Here is a 20,723-nt window from a genome sequence, read left to right as displayed (position 1 = left end):
ATATATATATATATTTTTAATATTGTTTATTTGTTTTTTCCCACAGGTGATAGGGTGCCCTGTCCTATATTCCGCCCCCACTCCGCACCTTGCCTTTACCTCCTTAGCAATATTTCTTAATTAATTAATTAATTAATTAATTTTTGGCTGCATTGGGTCTTTGTTGTTGCACTCGGGCTTTCTCCAGGTGCGGCGAGCTGGGGCCGCTCTTCGCTGCAGTGCACTGGCTTCCCATTGCAGTAGCCTCTCCCATTGCTGAGCATGGGCTCTAGGCGCGCCGGCTTCAGCAGTTGTGGCTCGCAGGCTCTAGAGCGCAGGCCCAGTAGTTGTGGCGCACGGGCTCAGTTGCTCCGCGGCATGTGGGACCCTCCCGGACCAGGGCTCGAACCCATGTCCCTTCCATTGGCAAGTGGATTCTTAACCACTGTGCCACCAGGGATGTCCCTTAGCAATATTTCTTGACCACCTGATTTGGTACTGAAACCTGCCCTCCACCCAGTTCCCCATCTGTCTCATTCTATTTGATGCCTCTCAGCATTCCGTTCACTAGATGAGGTCTGTTGAATGATTGAAGGAATGCAATACTGAATAGACAGATGCCTGGCTAAAGAGTTTGGACTTTATCCCCAGGGAAGTCACTGGGGTTACTAGATTAGATCTGTGCTTTCAGACATTCCAGGCCCTTCTCAACTCTGAGGCTGTGCATGTACTTGTCCCTTTACCTGGAATAATACTCTTTCCCTGGGCTTGGTCCAAACCCTCCCTATCCCAACTGGGATACCTCCTCTTCCAGGAAGCCCTCCCAGTCCTGGTCAAGCATCCCTTCTGGGCTCCTTCATCCCAGCCCCGCTCACTCTGTGTTGTCACTGTCTGAGGGTGGGTCTGTCACCCCCTCTGGACTGTGCTTCCCTGGAGGATAGGGCCAGGACTGTCTTGATCATTGCTGGGTCCCTGGCACCTCCCAACATAGGGCCCAACACTGATCAGAATAAACGATGGTCCCTTGAAGGAAATGTCCCTGCTTGGGGAGGAGCCAATTGCAGGGTAGCTGGGGTGTCAGGTAAGGGTTGAGGATGCAGAGACACCTGAGTTCAAATCCCTGCCCAGGTTGGGGTTAGGCCACAACAAACCTCATTATCCCGTCTGCTTCCAAGTCACTAAAACAGGATTGACTGCAAAGATTAGTGAAGATATGATAACTTTTGACATTACTTCAGACAGGGTCGGAAGCCTCTCCTGCTGCCTTAGAGCTTTGCACCTGATCTTCCCTTTCACTAGAAAGTTCTTCCCAGATTGTCCCGGTGGGCTCCTTCTTGTCATTCTGGTCTCATCACAAATGTCACCTCCTCAGAGTGGCCCATCCTGACTGCTCCCTCTCTCTCTGCTGTGCAGCGGTTTCCTTTTCTCCAGCTCTTATTCCACCTGACAGCCCAAGTTCATTTCCTTGTCTCTCTTCACTAGAATGCTGGCAAGGAGTTTTGTCTGAGTTTTTATATTTTATTAAAAAATTTTTTGTATTGAAGTATAGTTGACTTAACAATGTCGTGTTAGTTTCTGGTGTACAGCAAAGTGATTCAGATATATATATACACACACACACACACACATATATATATACACACACATTCTTTTTCATATTCTTTTCCATTATAGGTTATTATAAGATATTGAGGGAATTCCCTGGTGGTCCAGTGGTTAGGACTTGGCGCTTTCACTGCCAGGGCCCGGGTTCAATCCCTGGTCGGGGAACTAAGATCCTGCAAGCCACGGCGGCATGACCAAAAAAAAAAAAAAAAGATAATGACTATAGTTCCTGGGTTTTTATTTTTAATTTTTTTCTCACTGTGGAATCCCCAGAACCTTAAACAGCAGTTGGCCCTTAGTAAGGGCCCGAGGAATATTTGTGGAGTGAATAGAGTGCTCAGGAATTGTCCCCTCGTGTTTTGATCGAGGGTCACCGTGAACACCATCAAACACGCTCACACTGACTCTAGGACAAATGAAGAACCTGATGCTTAGCTGGTAAGTGGTGGCACGAGGATTCGATCCAATGTCTGTGTGGCTTTAGCACCCATGTTCTCGGTGTCTAGCACAGAGCCAAGCACGTGGGAGTTTAACGTGAGTTTGTTGAATGAATATGACTTCAGACTTGGAGGGTGGAATGGGGAATGGGGGCTTTCTGAAGTAGGTGGCATGGAAGCTGGGAGAATTTGGGCGGGGAGAGTGTCCGGGAGACACAGGAAGGAGGTCTGCAAGGCCGCTTGTGCCTGGGTGGTAGGTCCATCAGATCCTGGGCAAATTCTCAGCTCGGCTTGGCCCCTCAGATCCTGCAGGATGTCATCACAAGCTCTTAAAGCTCCTTCCCAAGCAGGTCTAGGGCTAGGGCTGGCAGTGACCAAGTGACCAATGCCCAGCAGTGTCTGGAGCTGGTTGAGGCCCAAACCATGTTCTTCAATAATAATGACAATAACAACAACAGTAGTAGTAGTAGTTAACTTTATTAAGGGTTAACCTATACCCTGTCTAAATGCTTTGAACATGGGATCTCATTTGCTCTTCAGCACCCAAGGAGGTCTGAGCTACTATTATTCTCCCATTTTACAGATGTGGAAACAGGCTCCTAGAGGCGGTGACTTGCCTAGGGCCCCACAGCTGCTTCAGAAGGAAGTCTCTGAGATGATCACTATCGATCTTCTTTGAGCAAGTGTGAACACCTGATATGTTATCAGAGAACAGGCCAGGTGGGGAAGGAATTAGGATTTCAATATTGCCAGGAGGAGTAGCCAATCACAGCTGATTCCCTTTAAGGTTAGGGCCTTGAGAGGCAGGCTTGCAACTCCCAGCCTCCCCAGGTGTGGCCTCAAGGTGAGTGACTTCCCCTTGCCATAAGCCCCAGTTTTGCCCATCTGGAGAATGGGTAGAATAGTGGGCCCAACCTCACTAAGCAGTTATGAAGATTCCAGTGAAATCAGGCATATGCATTTGTCAAAAATCAGCAGATGTCACTTACGGTTTGTGCATCTTGTGAAAAAGAGGACTGCAGACAGGGAATTCCCTGGCGGTCCAGTGGTTAAGAGTCTGTGCTTTCACTGCCCAGGGCGCGGGTTCAATCCCTGGTCAGGGAACTAAGAGGACCACGTAGAAATATTGAACTCTGATTAATAAAGGCATACATACTGAAGTGTTTAGAGGGAAAGTGCGCTGATATCTGCAACTTCGACATGCATCAAAAGGATGTAAATGGGTGGATGGCTAGAGAGATAGATAAATGGATAGAAATTTTATATAGAAGTACTGTGAAATAATTGTAGACGCTAGGTGGTGGGTATATGGATGTTCACTCTAAAATCCTTTAAACTTTTTTGTAGGTTTGAAAATTTTAATTAATTTTTAACTTTTAATAATTAAAAAAAGGGGACAATATCTGGTGAAAGCAAAAGCATTAGCACAGTCATTAAACTGAATTATAATTTTTAATGGATGAATTGCAAATTGCGTACCTAGGGGGAAGTGGATTACAATCCTAATATAATAACTGCCATTAATTGATACGTGTGGGGCTCTGAACTGAGAACTTTTATTTTGAAAATTATTAACATTATTAAATAAATCACTCCATCTCATTTAACTCTTACACCAATCACGTGAGGGATCTGTATTTTACATTCGAGGGATTGACGAGAAGGGACAAAAGACCGGAATTTAGGGCGGAAGAGGAGTTTCAGGCTAAATTGATTTGCAGACCCGCGGATCACCTGGCACTTTCTAGAGACCCTCGAGCCAGGCACTTTTGTGGCTTAAAGGCCCCCAACCCAATACCCTATCCTCCGGCACGGAAAAGCCTCCTCCCAACGCCCCGCCCCCTTCGGACCCTCCACCCCCACCCCACCCGGACCCCGCCCCTGAATGTAACCATTGTTTTTCTGCCTTCTATCGGGGTGACTTGGCCCTACTCCAGCTAAAGCCCCGCCCCGGAGGGCCCTGAACCCGACGGAGCCAATCGGCACCGGTGGGTTAGTCCGCGTTCTCTCAAGCCTCGCCCCGGGTTCTTAATCCGGGCAGCTTCCGCCAAGCAGTCTCAGAGCCACGCGGCGCGCCCGGGAGGTGCGGTCTCGGCTAACAGCTGATTCTTCCCGGGATCCCGGGCCGCCGCCTTCGGCACCCAGGGGCCCGGATCTTCCCGTCTGGACCCAAGAGCCTGGCCCCCCTCTTCCCGGAGCTCCGTCGTCCGGCCCCCAGACTCAGGCTCCCCAGCTCTCCGTTTCCAGGACCCAGGCACCCCAGGTCCCCGCCTCCCGGATCTGCGCCACCAGGACCTAGCCTCTTGAAGACCTCTGCCGCCTGGGCGCCTTCAGCCTTCCGGAGCCAAGGACCCTAGGTCCCAGCTTGAGAAACTCCCGTCTTCCTAACCCCCAGGGTAAAGAACCCCAGGTGCTCCCACCTCCCAGCTTTCAGCGCCGGGCACAAACGAAGAGCAGAGGAGCCCCAGCGCCCAGCCTAGGGAATCTCAAACACTCCAGCTTCTAAGAGACCAGGAACTTAAGCGCTGTGAACTCACAACTCCAAGGAACCCTCCAAAGTTCCAGCTTCCAGGCTCTGTTAACTCAACAAAGTTTTAAGGAACGAGAGCGTCCTGGGAAGGAGCCCCGAGCGCTCCCAGCTTCCAGGCGCTGAGGAACCCCGGGGCGTTCATCATGGTGGCCGATCCACCTAAGGGAGACCCCAAGGGGTACGCGGCGGCGGAGCCCACCGCCAACGGTGTCTCGGTGTTGGTCCCCCTAGAGGACCCAGGCTCGGCGAAAGGCGGCTGTTGCGGCTCCGGGGACCAGGTGCGCCGCTGCCTTCGCGCCAACCTGCTGGTGCTGCTGACAGTGGTGGCAGTGGTGGCGGGCGTGGCTCTGGGGCTGGGGGTCTCGGGGGCCGGCGGCGCGCTAGCGCTGGGCCCAGCGCGCCTGGAGGCCTTTGCCTTCCCGGGCGAGCTGCTGCTGCGCCTGCTAAAGATGATTATCTTGCCGCTGGTGGTGTGCAGCCTGATCGGCGGCGCGGCCAGCCTGGACCCGAGCGCGCTCGGCCGCCTGGGCGCCTGGGCGCTGCTCTTTTTCCTGGTTACTACACTGCTAGCGTCGGCGCTCGGCGTGGGCTTGGCGCTCGCACTGCAGCCGGGCGCCGCCTTCGCCGCCATCAACGCCTCGGTCGGGGCCATGGGCTCCGTGGAAGAGGCCCCCAGCAAGGAGGTGCTCGATTCGTTCCTGGATCTTGTGAGGTCAGACCCCGCCCTCCCGGTGGAGGGGTTGGGGGAAGGGGGTGGGTGCTTCAGCCTCGTGGGGAGGGGACGCGTGTTAGGGTTGGCGGGAGTCGCCACGTGGACGGAAGGGGGGTTTTGGGTCCTCCGTGTCCGGGACATCCCCAGGGCCTCAGGAAGACGGGATGGGATAGTTGGGGGGAGCTCTGGCCCCTTGAGGGTCAGGGTACAGAGGGTGAGAACAGACTCCTGGAGGAGATTTCTAAATATGGGGGCCTGCGTACATAAGCGGGACCCCACAGGAGGGTGATAGGGGCGTGGAAATCTTATAGAGGGAGAAGTGATGCTTGGCAGGGTTGAGGGGGACATAAGAGGGTCTCTGCTGTGAGGGGGGAGGATCCTGAGGGGAACTTGGAAGGGGATCTTTGGGTGGCCAGGGGCCCCAGGATGGGGCTTCTGGGTAAAGGTTTAAGTCCAGTGTCTGGATAAAAGTTCTGGGAGCCCTGGGTAAGGGGCCCCTGCAGGACCTGAAGAGATCAGAATGACCCCCCACCAGGCCCTCTTCCCACGTGGTTCCCCACACCACGTGTCCCCCAGACAAAGCCAGGTCCTTTTTTCAGCCTCTTTTCCCCACCCAGTTCAGCTGGGCAGGACCCTGGCTTCCCCTTTATATGTTCCTGGTAGGTAAGTCCTGCCACCTCCACAAACTTTCCATCCCATTTCCTATTCTGTCTGGTACCCAGCTGCCCTCCCCTCGCACTAGGCTGCCCAGAAAGGGGGCAGATTCTTTTCCTTTGGGCCTCTGCTCCCCTCCCCTCAAGAATGGCTCTCTCCCCCCTTTTAAGGAGGGCAGACTGCTGGATCCACATGGCCTTGCCTGTGAGGCCTGCTGATTCAGTGTCTCCAGGTTGGTTGGGGACTTCCTGGAAGTGGGGGAAGGAAATGATGAGTCACAGACCACGGTTCCCCTCAGTCTCTTGGGGCATCAGTGCAGGCCGATATTGGGGGGAGGCTTGGTGTCCAGAAATTACAGCGGGTGGGCACCTCCTGGCTGGGAGAGATTAGCTGTGTCCTGACCCAGCCCTGGCTGGCCTGGGTGGGTACAGGCCGACCTGCAGACGGGCACACCCACTTGAAGTTTGTTTATGTGTGCAAGCTTCCCTGTTGTGCCCAAATCCATGTAATTCATTTGGCCAGCCACTCAGCGACTTAGCTGGAACATCTCAGAGCCACCCCACTTTATAAGCCACTGACACACAACTGGACACGGGCACGCAGACGCTCACTGATGCCACTGACCACACCAACATGTGGAACACTGCCTAAACACAGCTCAAGAGCACATACACACTCACATACATGCCTACAGGGCCACACACCAACAGGGTCACATATCTGAACACTAACCTGCGCCCCCCAACCGGATACCAACACCTGATAAACTACCAACCACCACCACCAGCTGTGCACCCACGTCTTTGGTGAGAGGGAGGATCCGAGGTTGACGAGTGGTTCGGACTGTGGCACCAGCTGGCTGGTTTCAAATCCCAGTTTTGCCACTTCCTAACGGCAAGTTTCTTCACCTGTCAGTGCCTCAGCTTCCTTTTCTGTGAAATGGGGATAATAGTGCACGGCCCTGAGGGCTGTCAGGAGAATTAAATGAGTTGATTTATATAAAGCACTTAGTACAGCGCCCGTAGTCACCTTGGCTGTTATTTTTGTCTTGCCTTGAGGCACACGGGGCCACTGTCCGACTCCCTCACATGCTCAGTGGCGTTTAATGCACGCTGCTGCACACTTAATCACACCCAGACACCCTCACACAAGAGTGGCTGCATAAACACAAAGGCGCATTCACAACAACACAGTCAATCCTTGTCACTTTCTCACCACCTCTTCCCTAACACACCCAGATCTTCCCCACAGCCTGCAACCCACCAGCCAGCCCCCAGGGCCAGCCCTTTCCTCAGCCCTCCCAGGCCTCAAGGAGGAAGTGGCTGATGCAAGGTGTCCAGAGTATTGAGGGTGCTGAGTGTGGGGTGGAGCCAGGCCCCGTAACCCTGCCCCAGCCTGCCTTGGGAAGCTGGCATTCCTCACCCTCAATCCACATTCCCTCGGGGCTAGAACACCAGCCTCCTGGGCCCCAGGATTCCAGCTGAGACTCTGCACACCCTGGAAAGATGTGCAGGCCCAGGTCCATCTCTGCCTGGCTGAACCTGGCTGAGGCATGGGTGAGGACCACATTTGGGTACAGATGGGGCCTCCAAGGTTCCCCTCACCCCAAGAGGCCAACCCAGCCCCCCTGACCTCCTCCTGTGGTATCTAATACTCCCCCCCCCTCATGTTTATCTCTGCAGAAATATCTTCCCCTCCAACCTGGTGTCCGCAGCCTTCCGCTCAGTGAGTCCTCTGGGGTGTCCCTCAGGGTTGTGGGGTGGGCAGGGAGGGAGACAGCCAGTTCCAGCCCCTTGGTGCCTGATTTTGGGTGGTGCCTGGGAAAACGCACGTGCCCACATATTTACAGGCCATATTGCAGGGCTCCTGGGTGATTTCTGAATGAAACCCATCCACACCCCTCATGAGAATATGGGTTCTGAGCCTCCTCTGGGTTCTAATTCTAGCTGTGTGACCCTGAGCAAGTGCCTTTACCTCTCTGAGCCTCAGTTTCCACCTCTGGAAAATGGGGGTATGAATAGTCCTACTGCAGCAGGGTTGCTGGTGGGATGGAATGAGATCACGTTTAAGGGAAACTTAGGGTGGGCTTTGAGTATTGTCAGTGCCAGGACGGGGTGGGGGAGCCTCGATGACAATTGATGCTGACTCTTCCCAACCCCACCTGCAGTACGCTACCTCCTATAAGGAGAGATTGTTCGACGGAACCCCGGTGAAGGTAAGAGTTGGGAAGGCGGTGGGGGGCCCTGCACCTTGGTTTTTCCATTTTGTTCTTACCCTGGTCTCGTCTGCCCTCTGGGTCTTCTTTTTTATTTATTATTTTTATTTTTGGCTGCGTTGGGTCTTCGTTGCTGCTCTCTCTAGTTGCGGAGAGCGGGGGCTACTCTTTGTTGCGGTGCGCGGGCTTCTCATTGCGGTGGCTTCTCTTGCGGAGCACGGGCTCTAGGTGCGCGGACTACGGTAGTTGTGGCACGCGGGCTCAGTAGTTGTGGCTCGCAGGCTCTAGAGCACAGGCTCAGTAGTTGTGGCGCACGGGCTTAGTTGCTCTGCAGCACGTGGGATCTTCCTGGGCCAGGGCTCGAACCCGTGTGCCCTGCATTGGCAGGCGATTCTGAACCACTGCGCCACCAGGGAAGTCCCCTGGGTCTTCTAACATTTGGGCGCAATCTGTTTTAAACTCTCCGAAGCCCCTCCCCAATTTCTGTCTTTTCTACCTTTCTGGAATCTCCATTTTGCCCTCTCTTCTCCCTCCCCACAGCCACACTCAGGTCCAGGCTCCTCTTTTCCCCTCCCTTCCCACCCCCTCCCGCCCACCTTCAGCCTGGCAGCTGGAGTATTCTTTCCAAAGCACAAACCTGACCCAGCCTCTCTCCTGCCTAAAGCCCTGTCATATTCCCTAGTGCCCTCGGAAGAAAGCCTAGCCTCCTCGCCATAGTCCCCGGGGCCCCTGTGAGGTCCTGCCCCTGCCCATCCGCCCACCCAGCCTCATCTTGTGACTCTGCCTGGCCCATTCTGCTCCAGCCACAGTGAATTTCTTTCTGTTCTTTGAATGCCTGAGTTAGAGTCATTTCAAGGTTGTTGCATATTGTTAACTCTCTCTAGAAGAGGTAACAATACCCCTCTCCTCCCTTTACCTTGTTCACCCCCGGTCTCCAGGTCTTAGCCCTTTCCTCCAGGAAGCCCTCCCTGATTCCCCTCCTCCAAGCTTGCCAGCACAACCTTCCTTGGTTCCCATACTCCCCTGGGTTCCCCCGTCCCAGCCCTGTCCACTCTGGGTGGTCCCTGGACCCGGACTGTGAGCCTTGGGAGGATGGGGCCTGGGGAATGGTCTTGTCTCTGCTGGGTCCCAGCAGTGCGCAGGACAGGCCCTCAGTCACTGTGCAGGTTGACTGAATGGCCCCGCCCATCCCCATGTGTTCTTGCCCAAAGATGCCCGTGGGGGGTGAGGTGGAGGGTATGAACATCCTGGGCCTGGTGGTGTTTGCCATCATCTTTGGCGTGGCCCTGCGGAAGCTGGGGCCTGAGGGAGAGCTGCTCATCCGCTTCTTCAACTCCTTCAACGATGCCACCATGGTGCTGGTCTCCTGGATCATGTGGTAAGTGGTGGGAGACTGGGCTGGTGCGGCGGGGTGGGGCGATCCTGTCTGCTCCTTGGAACGAGACGGCCTAGATTCAAATCCAGCATCGACTATTCCCTGGCTATGTGACTTCAGGCAAGTGACTTACTCTCTCTGTGCCTCAGTTTCCTCGTCTATAAGGTGAGGACAGTGCTGTATGCCGTGAGAGCTAAGACTGATCCTGGAACCTTCTTGATCCTATTGGAAGGTGACAAAAAGACCGCCGAGCTGTGGCCGCAGCCTGGCTAACGCATCTCAGTTTCTGAGATGTCACTGTCATCAAATGTTTGCCTTTGGATCAATAATGGAAAATAGTGCCTGCTTTATAGGGTTATAATGAAGATGAAATGAGTGACTGAGGTGTAAGTAAAGCACTTAGAAAGTGTTTTAAATGTCTAACACCTACTGAGCATTCAGTTATTGTCAGCTACGATTATCACCATTATGTATGAGCTTTTGTTAAAGGGCCTCAGATAATGAGGGGAAAAAACACATGCAGAGGCCTTCGGCTTCACCCTTGCCACCTCCCCTGTCTCATCTCCACATGGTGTCACACTGATTCTCAGGACCCATCCTGGGTCAGAAGGTCAGAAATCAGGAGGTGGGTTAGGGCTGCTGCATTTTTACCAAATCTCCCCCCACCCCAACCGTGATTCCAGGGTAGTTGACATCTAAGAAGCTGCTGTGTGGAACTAATAGAAACACTTGGTGTGTGGGTAAGAGCAGGCTCTGCAGCTGGGCAGCCTGAGTTCCTATCCAGGCGCTACTACTACTTCCCAGCTGTGTGCCTACGACAAGTTACTTATCCCGCCGTGCCTCAGTTTCCCCATCTGGAAAACGGCGTTGTTAGTACCAGGCACGAGTGAGTTAATACGTGTAAAGTTCTTGGGACAGTGCCTGACCTATAGCGCGCCTACAGTAAACAAGCTTAGCTAATATTTGTCAAGTACTTGTATAATTTCTGGGCACATCTCACTGGCTAGAACTTGGGCATTTGGCCAAACCTAGGTGCACAGGTGGCTGGGAAATGGTGCTTTTCTTCTGTAACTAAAGAGGAGAAGGGGTTTGGAGACAAGTAGCCATAGCGATCAGGCAATCAAGGAAGTGATGTTGGGAGCCCTCCTGGCTGGGAGACATATGCAACCCCTGGGATCTTCCCTCCAGGAGAGGGTGATAATAAATCCCAGCGGAAGTCTATAGACTTCACTTATTGTGTACAAAAACTTTCAGCTCATTTCAACTGGCATCTCATTTCATCCTCCCAAGATTCCTATGAGGTTGGTAGCATTATGGCCCCTGTTTTACAGACCTATTTGATTTTAATTCAATGATAGCGGCAAGAGACTCAAAATAGGAGCTCCCTTGTGGGGTTGTGGTGAAGATTCATTCCCGTTCAAGGGCTTGGCACATCATAAATGCTTCATACCTGGGAGTTGTCATTAAGACATGAGCCACGGTTTTTATTTTTCATGGTGAGAGAGTGTATTGGTTTATGTCATATTAGCTGCTGTAACAAAAAAACCCAGAAAATGTAAATGATATGCATGGTGGGTGTTTCTTTCCTGGTCATGTGTTAAGTCCAAATCTGGTGGGTGACTCTACTCCAAGTGGTTGATGGAACCACCCAAACTTCTTTTATCTCCCAGTGGCACTATGTTCAAGGGGAGAGAATGGAGGATGGCAGGGGAGGTGCCCCAACATCAGCCCACATTGCTGTGGGCGCTTCCTGACTTTGAGGGAGGCTGAGAAATGTGGTCAGGCCATGTGCCCAGCACAGTGCCTGGCCCTGGGTGGGCACATGGTCAGAGGTGGCAGTCTGTCTCCTGGGTAATTAGGTATGCCCCTGTGGGCATCTTGTTCCTGGTGGCCGGCAAGATCGTGGAGATGGAGGACGTGGGGATGCTCTTCGCCAGTCTCGGCAAATACATCCTGTGCTGCCTGCTTGGTCACGCCATCCATGGGCTCCTGGTGCTGCCCCTCATCTACTTCTTCTTCACCCGCAAGAACCCCTACCGGTTCCTGTGGGGCATCATGACGCCGCTGGCCACTGCCTTCGGGACCTCCTCCAGGTGTGACCTTGGGGCAGACCAGGGCAGGGTTTTTAAGCTTAAGGGGCCTGGAGCAGGCATCAGATGTCTAAAGACCCCTGAAATTTTGTCTAGGGACATGGGATCTGGGTACAGAGAACCGCCCCCCCCCCCCCCCAATTAGGAAACTACTGCCTTGGAGACTTATTCCTCCCTTCCTGAGAACCCCTCCCCACCCCAAGGCCTGGCCTTGGGGGACTCTAGTGCTTTACCCTGGATCCAACCTCTAAAAGCTCCTTCCACTTCTCCTAAGTAGTTTGTCCATCTCTGCTGGCCCTGTCCCCTCAGGATCCAACCCTCCCTATAACAGCATCCCCAAGAGTATAGTAATTCTTAGTCGAGGTCTGTTATTGGTAGAGATGGGGAGTTATTGGTAGAGATGGGGAAGGGGTGTGAGTCAGTGAGCGCTCAGACATTCTAGAATTTTTATGTGTATTTTAAGGAGTAGCCGTTGGTAATCTCCCAGAGGTCCAAGACTCCCTATATTTTGGAATGCTTCCATTCTGTGGGATCCCTAGTGCCTTCTAGCTCTGAGAAGAGAAGGGCATGGCGAGCCGGGGAGGGCTAAGGCGTGTGGGTGGAGGCCCGGGGTCGTGGGAAGCAGCGGTCTAGGCTGGTGGGCAGAGCTTGCGCCTGAGATGAGGTACTGTGTGGGCGGGGCCTGGTCCGGGGGATGGTCAGGGGAGGTAGGGGGTGTGGCTTGGGCGGTGGGCGGGGCCCGGTCGGGCTGGCCGGGTGAGCTCGCGCTAACTCAGATCTGCGGTCCCTCGCAGCTCCGCCACGCTGCCGCTGATGATGAAGTGCGTGGAGGAGAAGAACGGCGTGGCCAAGCACATCAGCCGCTTCATTCTGCCCATCGGTGCCACGGTCAACATGGACGGTGCCGCGCTTTTCCAGTGTGTGGCTGCAGTGTTTATTGCACAGCTCAATCAGCGCTCCTTGGACTTAGTGAAGATTATCACTATCCTGTGAGTGCGGGGGGGGGGGCTGCGCACTCACAGGATAGTGATAGTGCCCCCAAGGCACCTGACCCCTCCCTTGAGAATGGACACGAGCTGGGAGGAGCAGCCCCACCCCCACAGCTTCTCCCATTACCGAGCGGCCTCTCCCTGACCTCTCCTCTCCTCCCCCAGGGTCACCGCCACAGCATCCAGTGTGGGCGCCGCGGGCATCCCCGCTGGAGGTGTCCTCACTCTGGCCATCATCCTCGAGGCGGTCAACCTGCCGGTTCACGACATCTCCTTGATCTTGGCTGTGGACTGGCTAGTGTGAGTGTGGTTCGGGGGTTCGGGGGGCTCAGGGGTACTCCTGAGAAAGGGGATGAGCAAGAGGGTTATTGAGAGCCTCTGAGCAGAAGAGAGGAAGGAAGGGGTTCTAGAAGAAAGGGGAGGGGACCTTACCTTGAGTGTTCCAATCAGAGGGAAGAAAGGGCTCTTTGGGGTTCCAAGAGGAACCCCAGAAAGGTAGCATGTCCCAGTGGTTAATAGAGCAGACTCTTAGACCAGGCTCCCAGAGCCACTGTTGCTAGCTATAATGACCTTGGGCAAGTACTTACTCTCCCTGTGTCTCAGTTTCTCCGTCTGTAAAATGGAGAGAATAGTTTCTCCTGGAGGATTAGATGACTTAATACACGCAGTTTTCTTAGAACAACTACTTAGAACAGTAAGTAGAAAATGCTACGTAATTGTTAGCTATCATGATTAAGCTGTTAAGAGCGTAAAAGATTAGAAGACAGTCTGGCTTCAGAAGTTAAATAGAGAGTTACCATGTGTCTTAGCAATACCACTCCTAGGTTTAAACCCAAGAGAATTGAGAACATGTCCACAAAAACTTGTACGTGAATGTTCACAGCAGCACTTTTTTTTTTTTTAATTCAACACCTTTTAAAAAAAATTAATTTACTTATTTGGCTGAGTCAGGTCTTAGCTGTGGCACGCGGGCTCTCTAATGGTGCATGGGTTCTAGAGCACAGGCTCAGTAGTTGCGGCACACGGGCTTAGTTGCCCCGAGGCCTGTGGGATCTTAGTTCCCCGACCAGGCATCGAACCTGTGTCCCCTGCATTGGAAGGCAGAGTCTTAACCACTGGACCACCAGGGAAATCCCCATAGCAGCACTATTCGTAATAGCGAACTGGTGGAAACAACCCAAATACCTATCAATTGATGAATGGATAAACAAAGTGTCATATGTCCACACAATGGAATATTATTCAGCAATAAAGTGGAATGAAGCAGTGATACAAACATACATACTACAACATATGACCCTTGAAAATATTATGCTATGTGAAAGAAGCCACACAAAAAGGACCATATTGTGTATGATTCCATTTATATGAACTGTTCAGAATAGGCAAATCTATAGACAGAAAGTAGATTAGTGGTTGCCTAGGGCTGGGGGATGGGAGGAAATGGGGGATAACTGCTTAATGGGTACGAGGGTTTCTTTCTGGAGTGATGAAAATATTCCGGAATTAAATAGTGGTGATTGTTGCACAACTCTGGGTAAACTAAAAACCACTGGGTTGTATTCTTTTAAAGGGTGCATTTTATGGTATGTGAATTGTATCTCAATTTTTTTAAATGGCACACACACCCACACAAAAAGTATATAAAGAGGAAGGGAAAAGATCCTGAGGATTCTAGGGAGGAGAAGGGCCTGAGGGAGAACTTAGTATTTCAGAAGAAGAAAGAGGCATTGATGGGTCTTCTGGGGCCCCAAGGAAAGGGAGGCATGATTTTTTGAGGTTCCAGAAGGAACAAATCTTGTATTTGATTGGAAGAAGGATCTTTGGGGATCCAGGGAGGATGGAGGAGATCTTTGGGGTTCTAAGGCAGGGAAAGCCTGATGGGACCCTTGGGATTCTAGGGGAAGGAAGGTGGGTAGGAGGCTTCTGGGGTTCTAGAGGAAAAGATCTTTAAGGTTCTAGAGGAAGGGATATTTGGGATCCTGGGAGGATGGAGGGATGAGCTCCTAAGAGGAGTAGAACAGGGTTCTGGGAAGGAGGGCATGATGGGGACTTGAAGGTAACCGGCAGGGAGAAGGGAGAGAGTTGGGCCCTGACCCTTCCCCTCCCTCTCACTTCCCCCTCACTGTTCCCCCTTCAGGGACCGGTCCTGTACCGTCCTCAACGTGGAAGGTGACGCCTTTGGGGCAGGACTCCTCCAAAATTACGTGGATCGCACAGAGTCCCGCAGTTCAGTGCCCGAGCTGATCCAAGTGAAGAGTGAGGCGCCCTTGGCTGCGCGGCCGGTCCTCACCGAGGAAGGGAGCCCTCTCCTCAAACGCTGTCCAGGACCTGCTGGGGACGCTGACACCTGTGAGAAGGAATCAGTCATGTAAATCCCAGTAGGGACCTTCCCTGCCCCAGTGGGGGGATTGCTTTGGACATTGGAATCATGCGGCATGGATGAACGGACACACAGGGCCTCTTGGAGAGTCCCGCCCACACACTCGGGGAGCCACAGGCCTCAGCTTCCCTCCCAGCCATGAGATCTGGGAGGCCTCGCTGCTGGGGTATATGCGTTTGCTTGTGTGTGTGTGACTGTCTGTCCCCAAATCTCCCCAGTCCTCAACTTCTGTCCCCACCCAAGGCTAGGAAACAGCAAGATGGAGAAGTAGCGGCCTCCACACCCCATCCTGGGAGCCTGCATGGCCTCGTGTCTCAGGGCACAGGGCACCATGGGAAATTCTTCCCTCTTCAAGCAGAAGGATGTTCTGACAGGTTGCTGGCTCCTTTGATGGTTATTTTGGTGGCCGTACCTCTAGCTGTGCGTGTGTGTGTGTGCGTGCGTGCGTGTGTGTGTGTGTGTGTGTGTGTGTTTTCTGTGACTCTCCACGGTACAATCCCACCCTGTCCCCAGGCCCTCTGTTCCCTTCACAGTAACAGAAACGCTCCCGGGAACCCTGAGGGGAGACTGAGGACACACACTGCTGTTACTCCAGAGGATGTTTCTCAGCAATAAAATTGTCAAGTATATCTAATCAGATGTCTTCAAGAATTTGACTAGGGCTTCCGTGGTGGCGCAGTGGTTGAGAGTCTGCCTGCCAATGCAGGGGACACGGGTTCGAGCCCTGGTCTGGGAAGATCCCACATGCCGCGGAGCGACTAGGCCCGTGAGCCACAACTACTGAGCCTGCGCGTCTGGAGCCTGTGCTCCGCAACAAGAGAGGCCACGACAGTGAGAGGCCCGCGCACCGCGATGAAGAGTGGCCCCCGCTCACCGCAACTAGATAAAGCCCTCGCACAGAAACGAAGAGCCAACGCAGCCAAAAGATAAATAAATAAATAAATAAATAAACCCCAAAAAAGTTTAAAAAAAGAGAAACTATTAAAAAAAAAAAAAGAATTTGACTAAAAGTGCTAGCCACACAGAAAACAACAACAAAATGATAAATTGGACTTCATTGAAATAAAATATCTGTTCATCAAAAAACACGCAGCCAAAAAATAAAAAAATATATATATACACACAACACTGTTGGAAACCACAGTGAGATACCACTACACACACTTATTGGCATGGCAACAAACAAAAGCAATACCAAGTGCTGATGAGAATGCGGAACTGGACAGAGCCCATGCATTGCTGGTGGGAATGCAAAATGGTCCGGTCACTTTGGAAAATCACTGGGCAGTTGCTTATAAAAACTGGGCACTTTAATATCAAAGTGTATTTTAAAATATCTACTTACCATGGGGCTCATGAATCCCGCTCCTGGGTATTGACCCAAGAGAAATGAAAGCTCCTATTCACACAAAAGCTGGTACACAAATGTTATAGCTGCTCTCTGTAATTGCCAAAATTTAGAAACAAATCAATTGGATTAGCTGGTACAATCATCATTCGATGGAAGCCTGCTGGGCAAAAAAAGTATTGATATACTCAACACGATGCATCTCACAGATAACATTTTGAGTGAAAGGAACCAGAAATAGTACATGCCTTATAATTCCATTTATAAATGAAGGTCTAGAACAAGCTAAACTGGTCTATGGTGAGAGAAATCAGAACAATGGTGACCTACGAGGATCTATATATAGATCAGGAGAGGGCACAAGGGAGCTTTCTATGACACAGCAAATGTCCTATATCTTGATATGACTGATGCTTACACATATGTAAACATTTGGAAAAATAAACTAACCAGTACACTTAAGATGTGTGCATTATGTACCCTAGGTATGTGAGCTTCCAGTTAAAAATTTTGTACCACCTGTGGTAAATTCATTTCCGACTATAACCACCTCCCTAGGAATGCAGTTACCCCTTGATAACTCTCACTATCCTAATAGTCCCAATAATGACTCGCTCTTTTTTTTTTTATTTAAACCCCCAATTTGCTGTTTGAATCAAAAACCTGTCCTGCAACTGTTTTCAGTTCTATTTGAGTCCCGGACGCGGATGACACCAGTCAAGGCTCACCTCTTCTAACAGGATCCTGTCTTGTGCATTGTTGAAGCATGTTACTCGTGACTGATATTCTCTCCTCCTTCCTAGGTCCCTATGTAGACTTCTGCCAGGTGCCTGGAGGCACCACCAATTATAGATGTTACAGCTTTAGCACCTTTTTTGGGTTTATTTAGTTACTTCTCCTGATCATTGCTGTGTGGCAGGGAAATATCATTCATATCTGATTCTGTGCAAAGTTGTGTATTGCACACAAACATAGCCACTAATGAGTTCATTAAGTGTTGAATAAAAAGTAATTGTTTTCAATGATTTCCATTATGCCAGAAGCCTTAGTGGGTTGTTACAGAAGTGTTTAATAAGAGTGTTAAATGATATTTGGGGAAATCAGTTGGGATTTTTGGATGGAGCTAGGAGTGCATTATTTTCCTCACTTGAAATAGCTGTTTACTGCCCAATTTTCTATTTCATGCTTTTGGGAGAATGGATGAGATTTAGATGATGAGGGATGCCTGTTTAAAGAGATACACACCTACATATGTAATATTTTGCATGTACAATCTATGTAGAAAATATATGTACATACAATTGGGCCATGTTCCACCAAACAGTACTTACCCATTTTTAAATTTTCTTTAAAATTTTTTTAATTAAAAATTATTATTTTAAAATTATTTGTATGGAAATATGTTAATATAAATGTTTCAGACATTATATGAAATTTCTAAAAATCTTATATGTTCTGGTATAATGTTATAAGTCATAATCCTAGTTATTACTTTAAAATGTATATCTCAGAAATAACTAATTTTCTTATCAACTGCATTATTATGAACTTTCATCAAATCTTTAACCGTGGTCATTTTTAAGTCTTTTGTCATTTACAGACAGTTCTGGGTGTACTCTGATGCTTTTGCAAATATGTTCCTATAAAAGGGTTTCATCTTCAAGAAATTCATGGAAAAGACTCTGACAAGTACAGGTTTCTGGTAACTGACTGTACTGCTGAACTGAATGAATAAGCATTTTCAGAACTCTAATGAAAAACTGATGAACTCATAAAAGTGCTAACAAAAGATCAAGATGAAAAAAAAATTAATTCCATGGGACTGAATGAACTGATGAGGATGAGCATAATTTTTGTGACTTTCTGTTTGAATTAAAAAAAAAAAAATCCCACAAGGACTCAGAGGCAAAGAATATACAAATCAATTTTCACTGCAAAGTAAAGGAGCTGTTACAGTGGAGGATTACTGGACTGAATGTCAATATTATGACATAGTATGAGTGTGTTTCATGTTTGGTAATTGCAATCGTTGCTTTTGTTGTGGTCATCCATGTACAATGCTTGGTGTCAGTCTATTTATCTCTTGTAAAAATAAAATACAGTGTGTGTGTGTGAAAAAAAAAAATTTTTTTTTTATTTTGGCCACGCTGTGCAGCTTGCAGGATCTTAGTTCCTCGACCAGGGATTGAACCCGGGCCATGGCAGTGAAAGTGCAGAGTCCCAACCACTGGACCGCCAGGGAATTCCCACTTACCAAATTTTTTCTATTCCATTTTTTAAAATTGAAGTATAGTTGATTTACAATGTTGTGTTAATTTCTGATGTACAGCAGAGTGATTCAGTTACACACACACACACACACACACACACATATATATATACATTCTTTTTCATATTCCTTTCTATTATGGTTTATCACAGGATATTGAACAAAATTCCCCATGCTATACAGTAGGACCTTGTTTATCCATTCTATACATACCAGTTTGCATCTGCTAATCCCAAACTCCCACCCATCTCTCCCACACCCCCTGCCCCCTTGGTAACCACAAGTCTGTTCTCTATGTTTGTGAGTGTGTTTCGTAGATAGGTTCATTTGTGTCATATTTTAGAAAAATATGGAACGCTTCACGAATTTGCGTGTCATCCCTGTGCAGGGGCCAAGCTAATCTCTGTATCATTCCAATTTTAGTGTTTGTGCTGCCAAAGCAAGCACTCTATTCCATTTTTTAAAATTGCTGAGCACGTGCCATTAGTTTGCCTAAAATGCTGATCTAGGTCATATAGAAAGACTGGAACCATCTCAAGCCTCCTCGGTATTGACAGGGCCTCAAGTGACTCCCAGACCCTGTCCCCACTAGGATGTGCACTCCAGGAGGGAGCCACCTTTGTCCTGCTCACAGCTGTATGTCCAGAGCACAGCAGAGGTCCTGGCGCAGAGTAGGTACTCAATATTTGCAGAAGGAATGAATTGGGCTCCAGCTACAGAGCCTCCTCGCTATAAGAGGCTGTTACCCTGGTGCAGATCCCGCTTCTGCCACCTACCAGCTACGTGACTTTGGGCAAGCACTGCCAGGTGTCACCATCTGGTGACAATGGCTCTGTTACACCTCACCCAAAGGCCGCTGATGAAGGTTACATAAGAGCAGAAGAAAAAAGCCCTGGAGGGCCACTCTCTGGAGCCTAGCCTCCATCTCTCTCCCCCTTTCTCCCCTGCCCCACCCACTCCTATTATTGGGACACCCCTCTTGCTTTTTCCCAAGGAGCCTGGCATGGGAGGAAGGGCTCGGGCTGGCCTTGGATTGGACTTGGGCCTGGGTTCAAGCTCAGAGTGACAGTCTGGCGGGCAGGCAGCGACATGACTCAGCTTTGTCTTCTAGTGACAGATCAATGTTTCTAGACCATTTGGCCCCTCTCCGCCATCTGCTTTTTGGGGGTCAACATTATTGAGGTATAATTTACATACAATAAATTGCATCCATCAAAGCAGACAACGGGGTGGGTTTTGACAGATACATACACGCTTGAAAAACCACCACCACAATCAAAACACACAGCATTCCTACCTGCCCCCAAACTTCCTCGTGCTCCTTTGTTGTCTTTCCCTCCATCCCCTCCCAGGCCCAGGCCACCACTGATCTGCTTTTGGTCCCTAAGGATTCGTTTTGATGCTTCTAGAATTTCACGTTAGTGGAATCGTATGGTATATGGCTTTTTGCATTGGCTTCTTTGACTCAGCATAATGCTTTTGAGAGTTAGTCATATTTTTACATGTATCAGTAGTTCATTCCTCCCCTCTGTGGCCCCCCCAGCCCGTCTTAATCACTGAGTATTCCATTGTCTGGATGTACAGTTTGTCTCATGTGTTCACGGACATTGGGCAGTTTCCAGTTTGAGTTAACGTGCATAAAGGCACATTTGTAAACATGTCTTGGAGTGCCATTCACTTTTCAGAGCAAATATTTTGTAATGTCCAGGGGCGATACACGGAAGATTTGTTACTTGGTAAATGCGTTGGCTCATTCCACAGTCCCTGGGACCCTCTTTCCTCCCACTGTGCCTAGTGTTAACCCCTGGGCTGCTGGGTCAGGGGGAGACCCAGGGGGTCCCCAGGGAGAGCCAGGAGGGTAATAGTAGGGGACTCTTGGCAGTGACCATTTACCAATGGATTAATAACCCATAATTTAATGCTTTTGTGTTTAAACCACAGGCATGGCCACACCAGTGCATGTGCTGGCTTGAATGTCAGCTCTGGGAAAGTCCTCTTGGCTCTCCTGAAATGAAGTTCACGGATGATATAACCCACGGGCACGTGATATTAAAAATGATTCCAATAAACAACAAGGTCCTACTGTACAGCACAGAGAACTAGATTCAATATCCTATGATAAACCGTAATGGAAAAG

At 50.1% G+C, this 20,723-nt stretch overlaps 1 protein-coding gene and 1 non-coding gene across 2 annotated transcripts; one reads left to right on the top strand and one right to left on the bottom strand.

Annotated features, from left to right (window-relative positions):
- Positions 1-4,064: 4,064 nt before the first annotated feature.
- Positions 4,065-15,603, top strand: SLC1A5 (solute carrier family 1 member 5). The gene is given in 9 exon segments (XM_061174287.1): positions 4,065-5,263; positions 7,600-7,642; positions 8,085-8,132; positions 9,344-9,510; positions 11,367-11,600; positions 12,392-12,586; positions 12,752-12,886; positions 14,727-14,904; positions 14,906-15,603. Coding segments are annotated over 9 exon segments (1,635 nt in total). The 5' UTR covers positions 4,065-4,694; the 3' UTR covers positions 14,972-15,603.
- Positions 15,604-18,929: 3,326 nt separating this feature from the next.
- On the bottom strand, positions 18,930-19,033 carry LOC133079249 (U6 spliceosomal RNA). The gene has a single exon (XR_009698128.1). It is a non-coding gene; the product is annotated as a U6 spliceosomal RNA (small nuclear RNA).
- Between the last annotated feature and the right edge of the window lie 1,690 nt (positions 19,034-20,723).

Source organism: Eubalaena glacialis, chromosome 18 (genome assembly GCF_028564815.1).
Source record: "Eubalaena glacialis isolate mEubGla1 chromosome 18, mEubGla1.1.hap2.+ XY, whole genome shotgun sequence".
NCBI classification, from domain to species: Eukaryota; Metazoa; Chordata; class Mammalia; order Artiodactyla; family Balaenidae; genus Eubalaena; species Eubalaena glacialis.
Note: the sequence above shows the minus strand (reverse complement) of the source record. Positions and strands in the feature narration are given on the sequence as shown.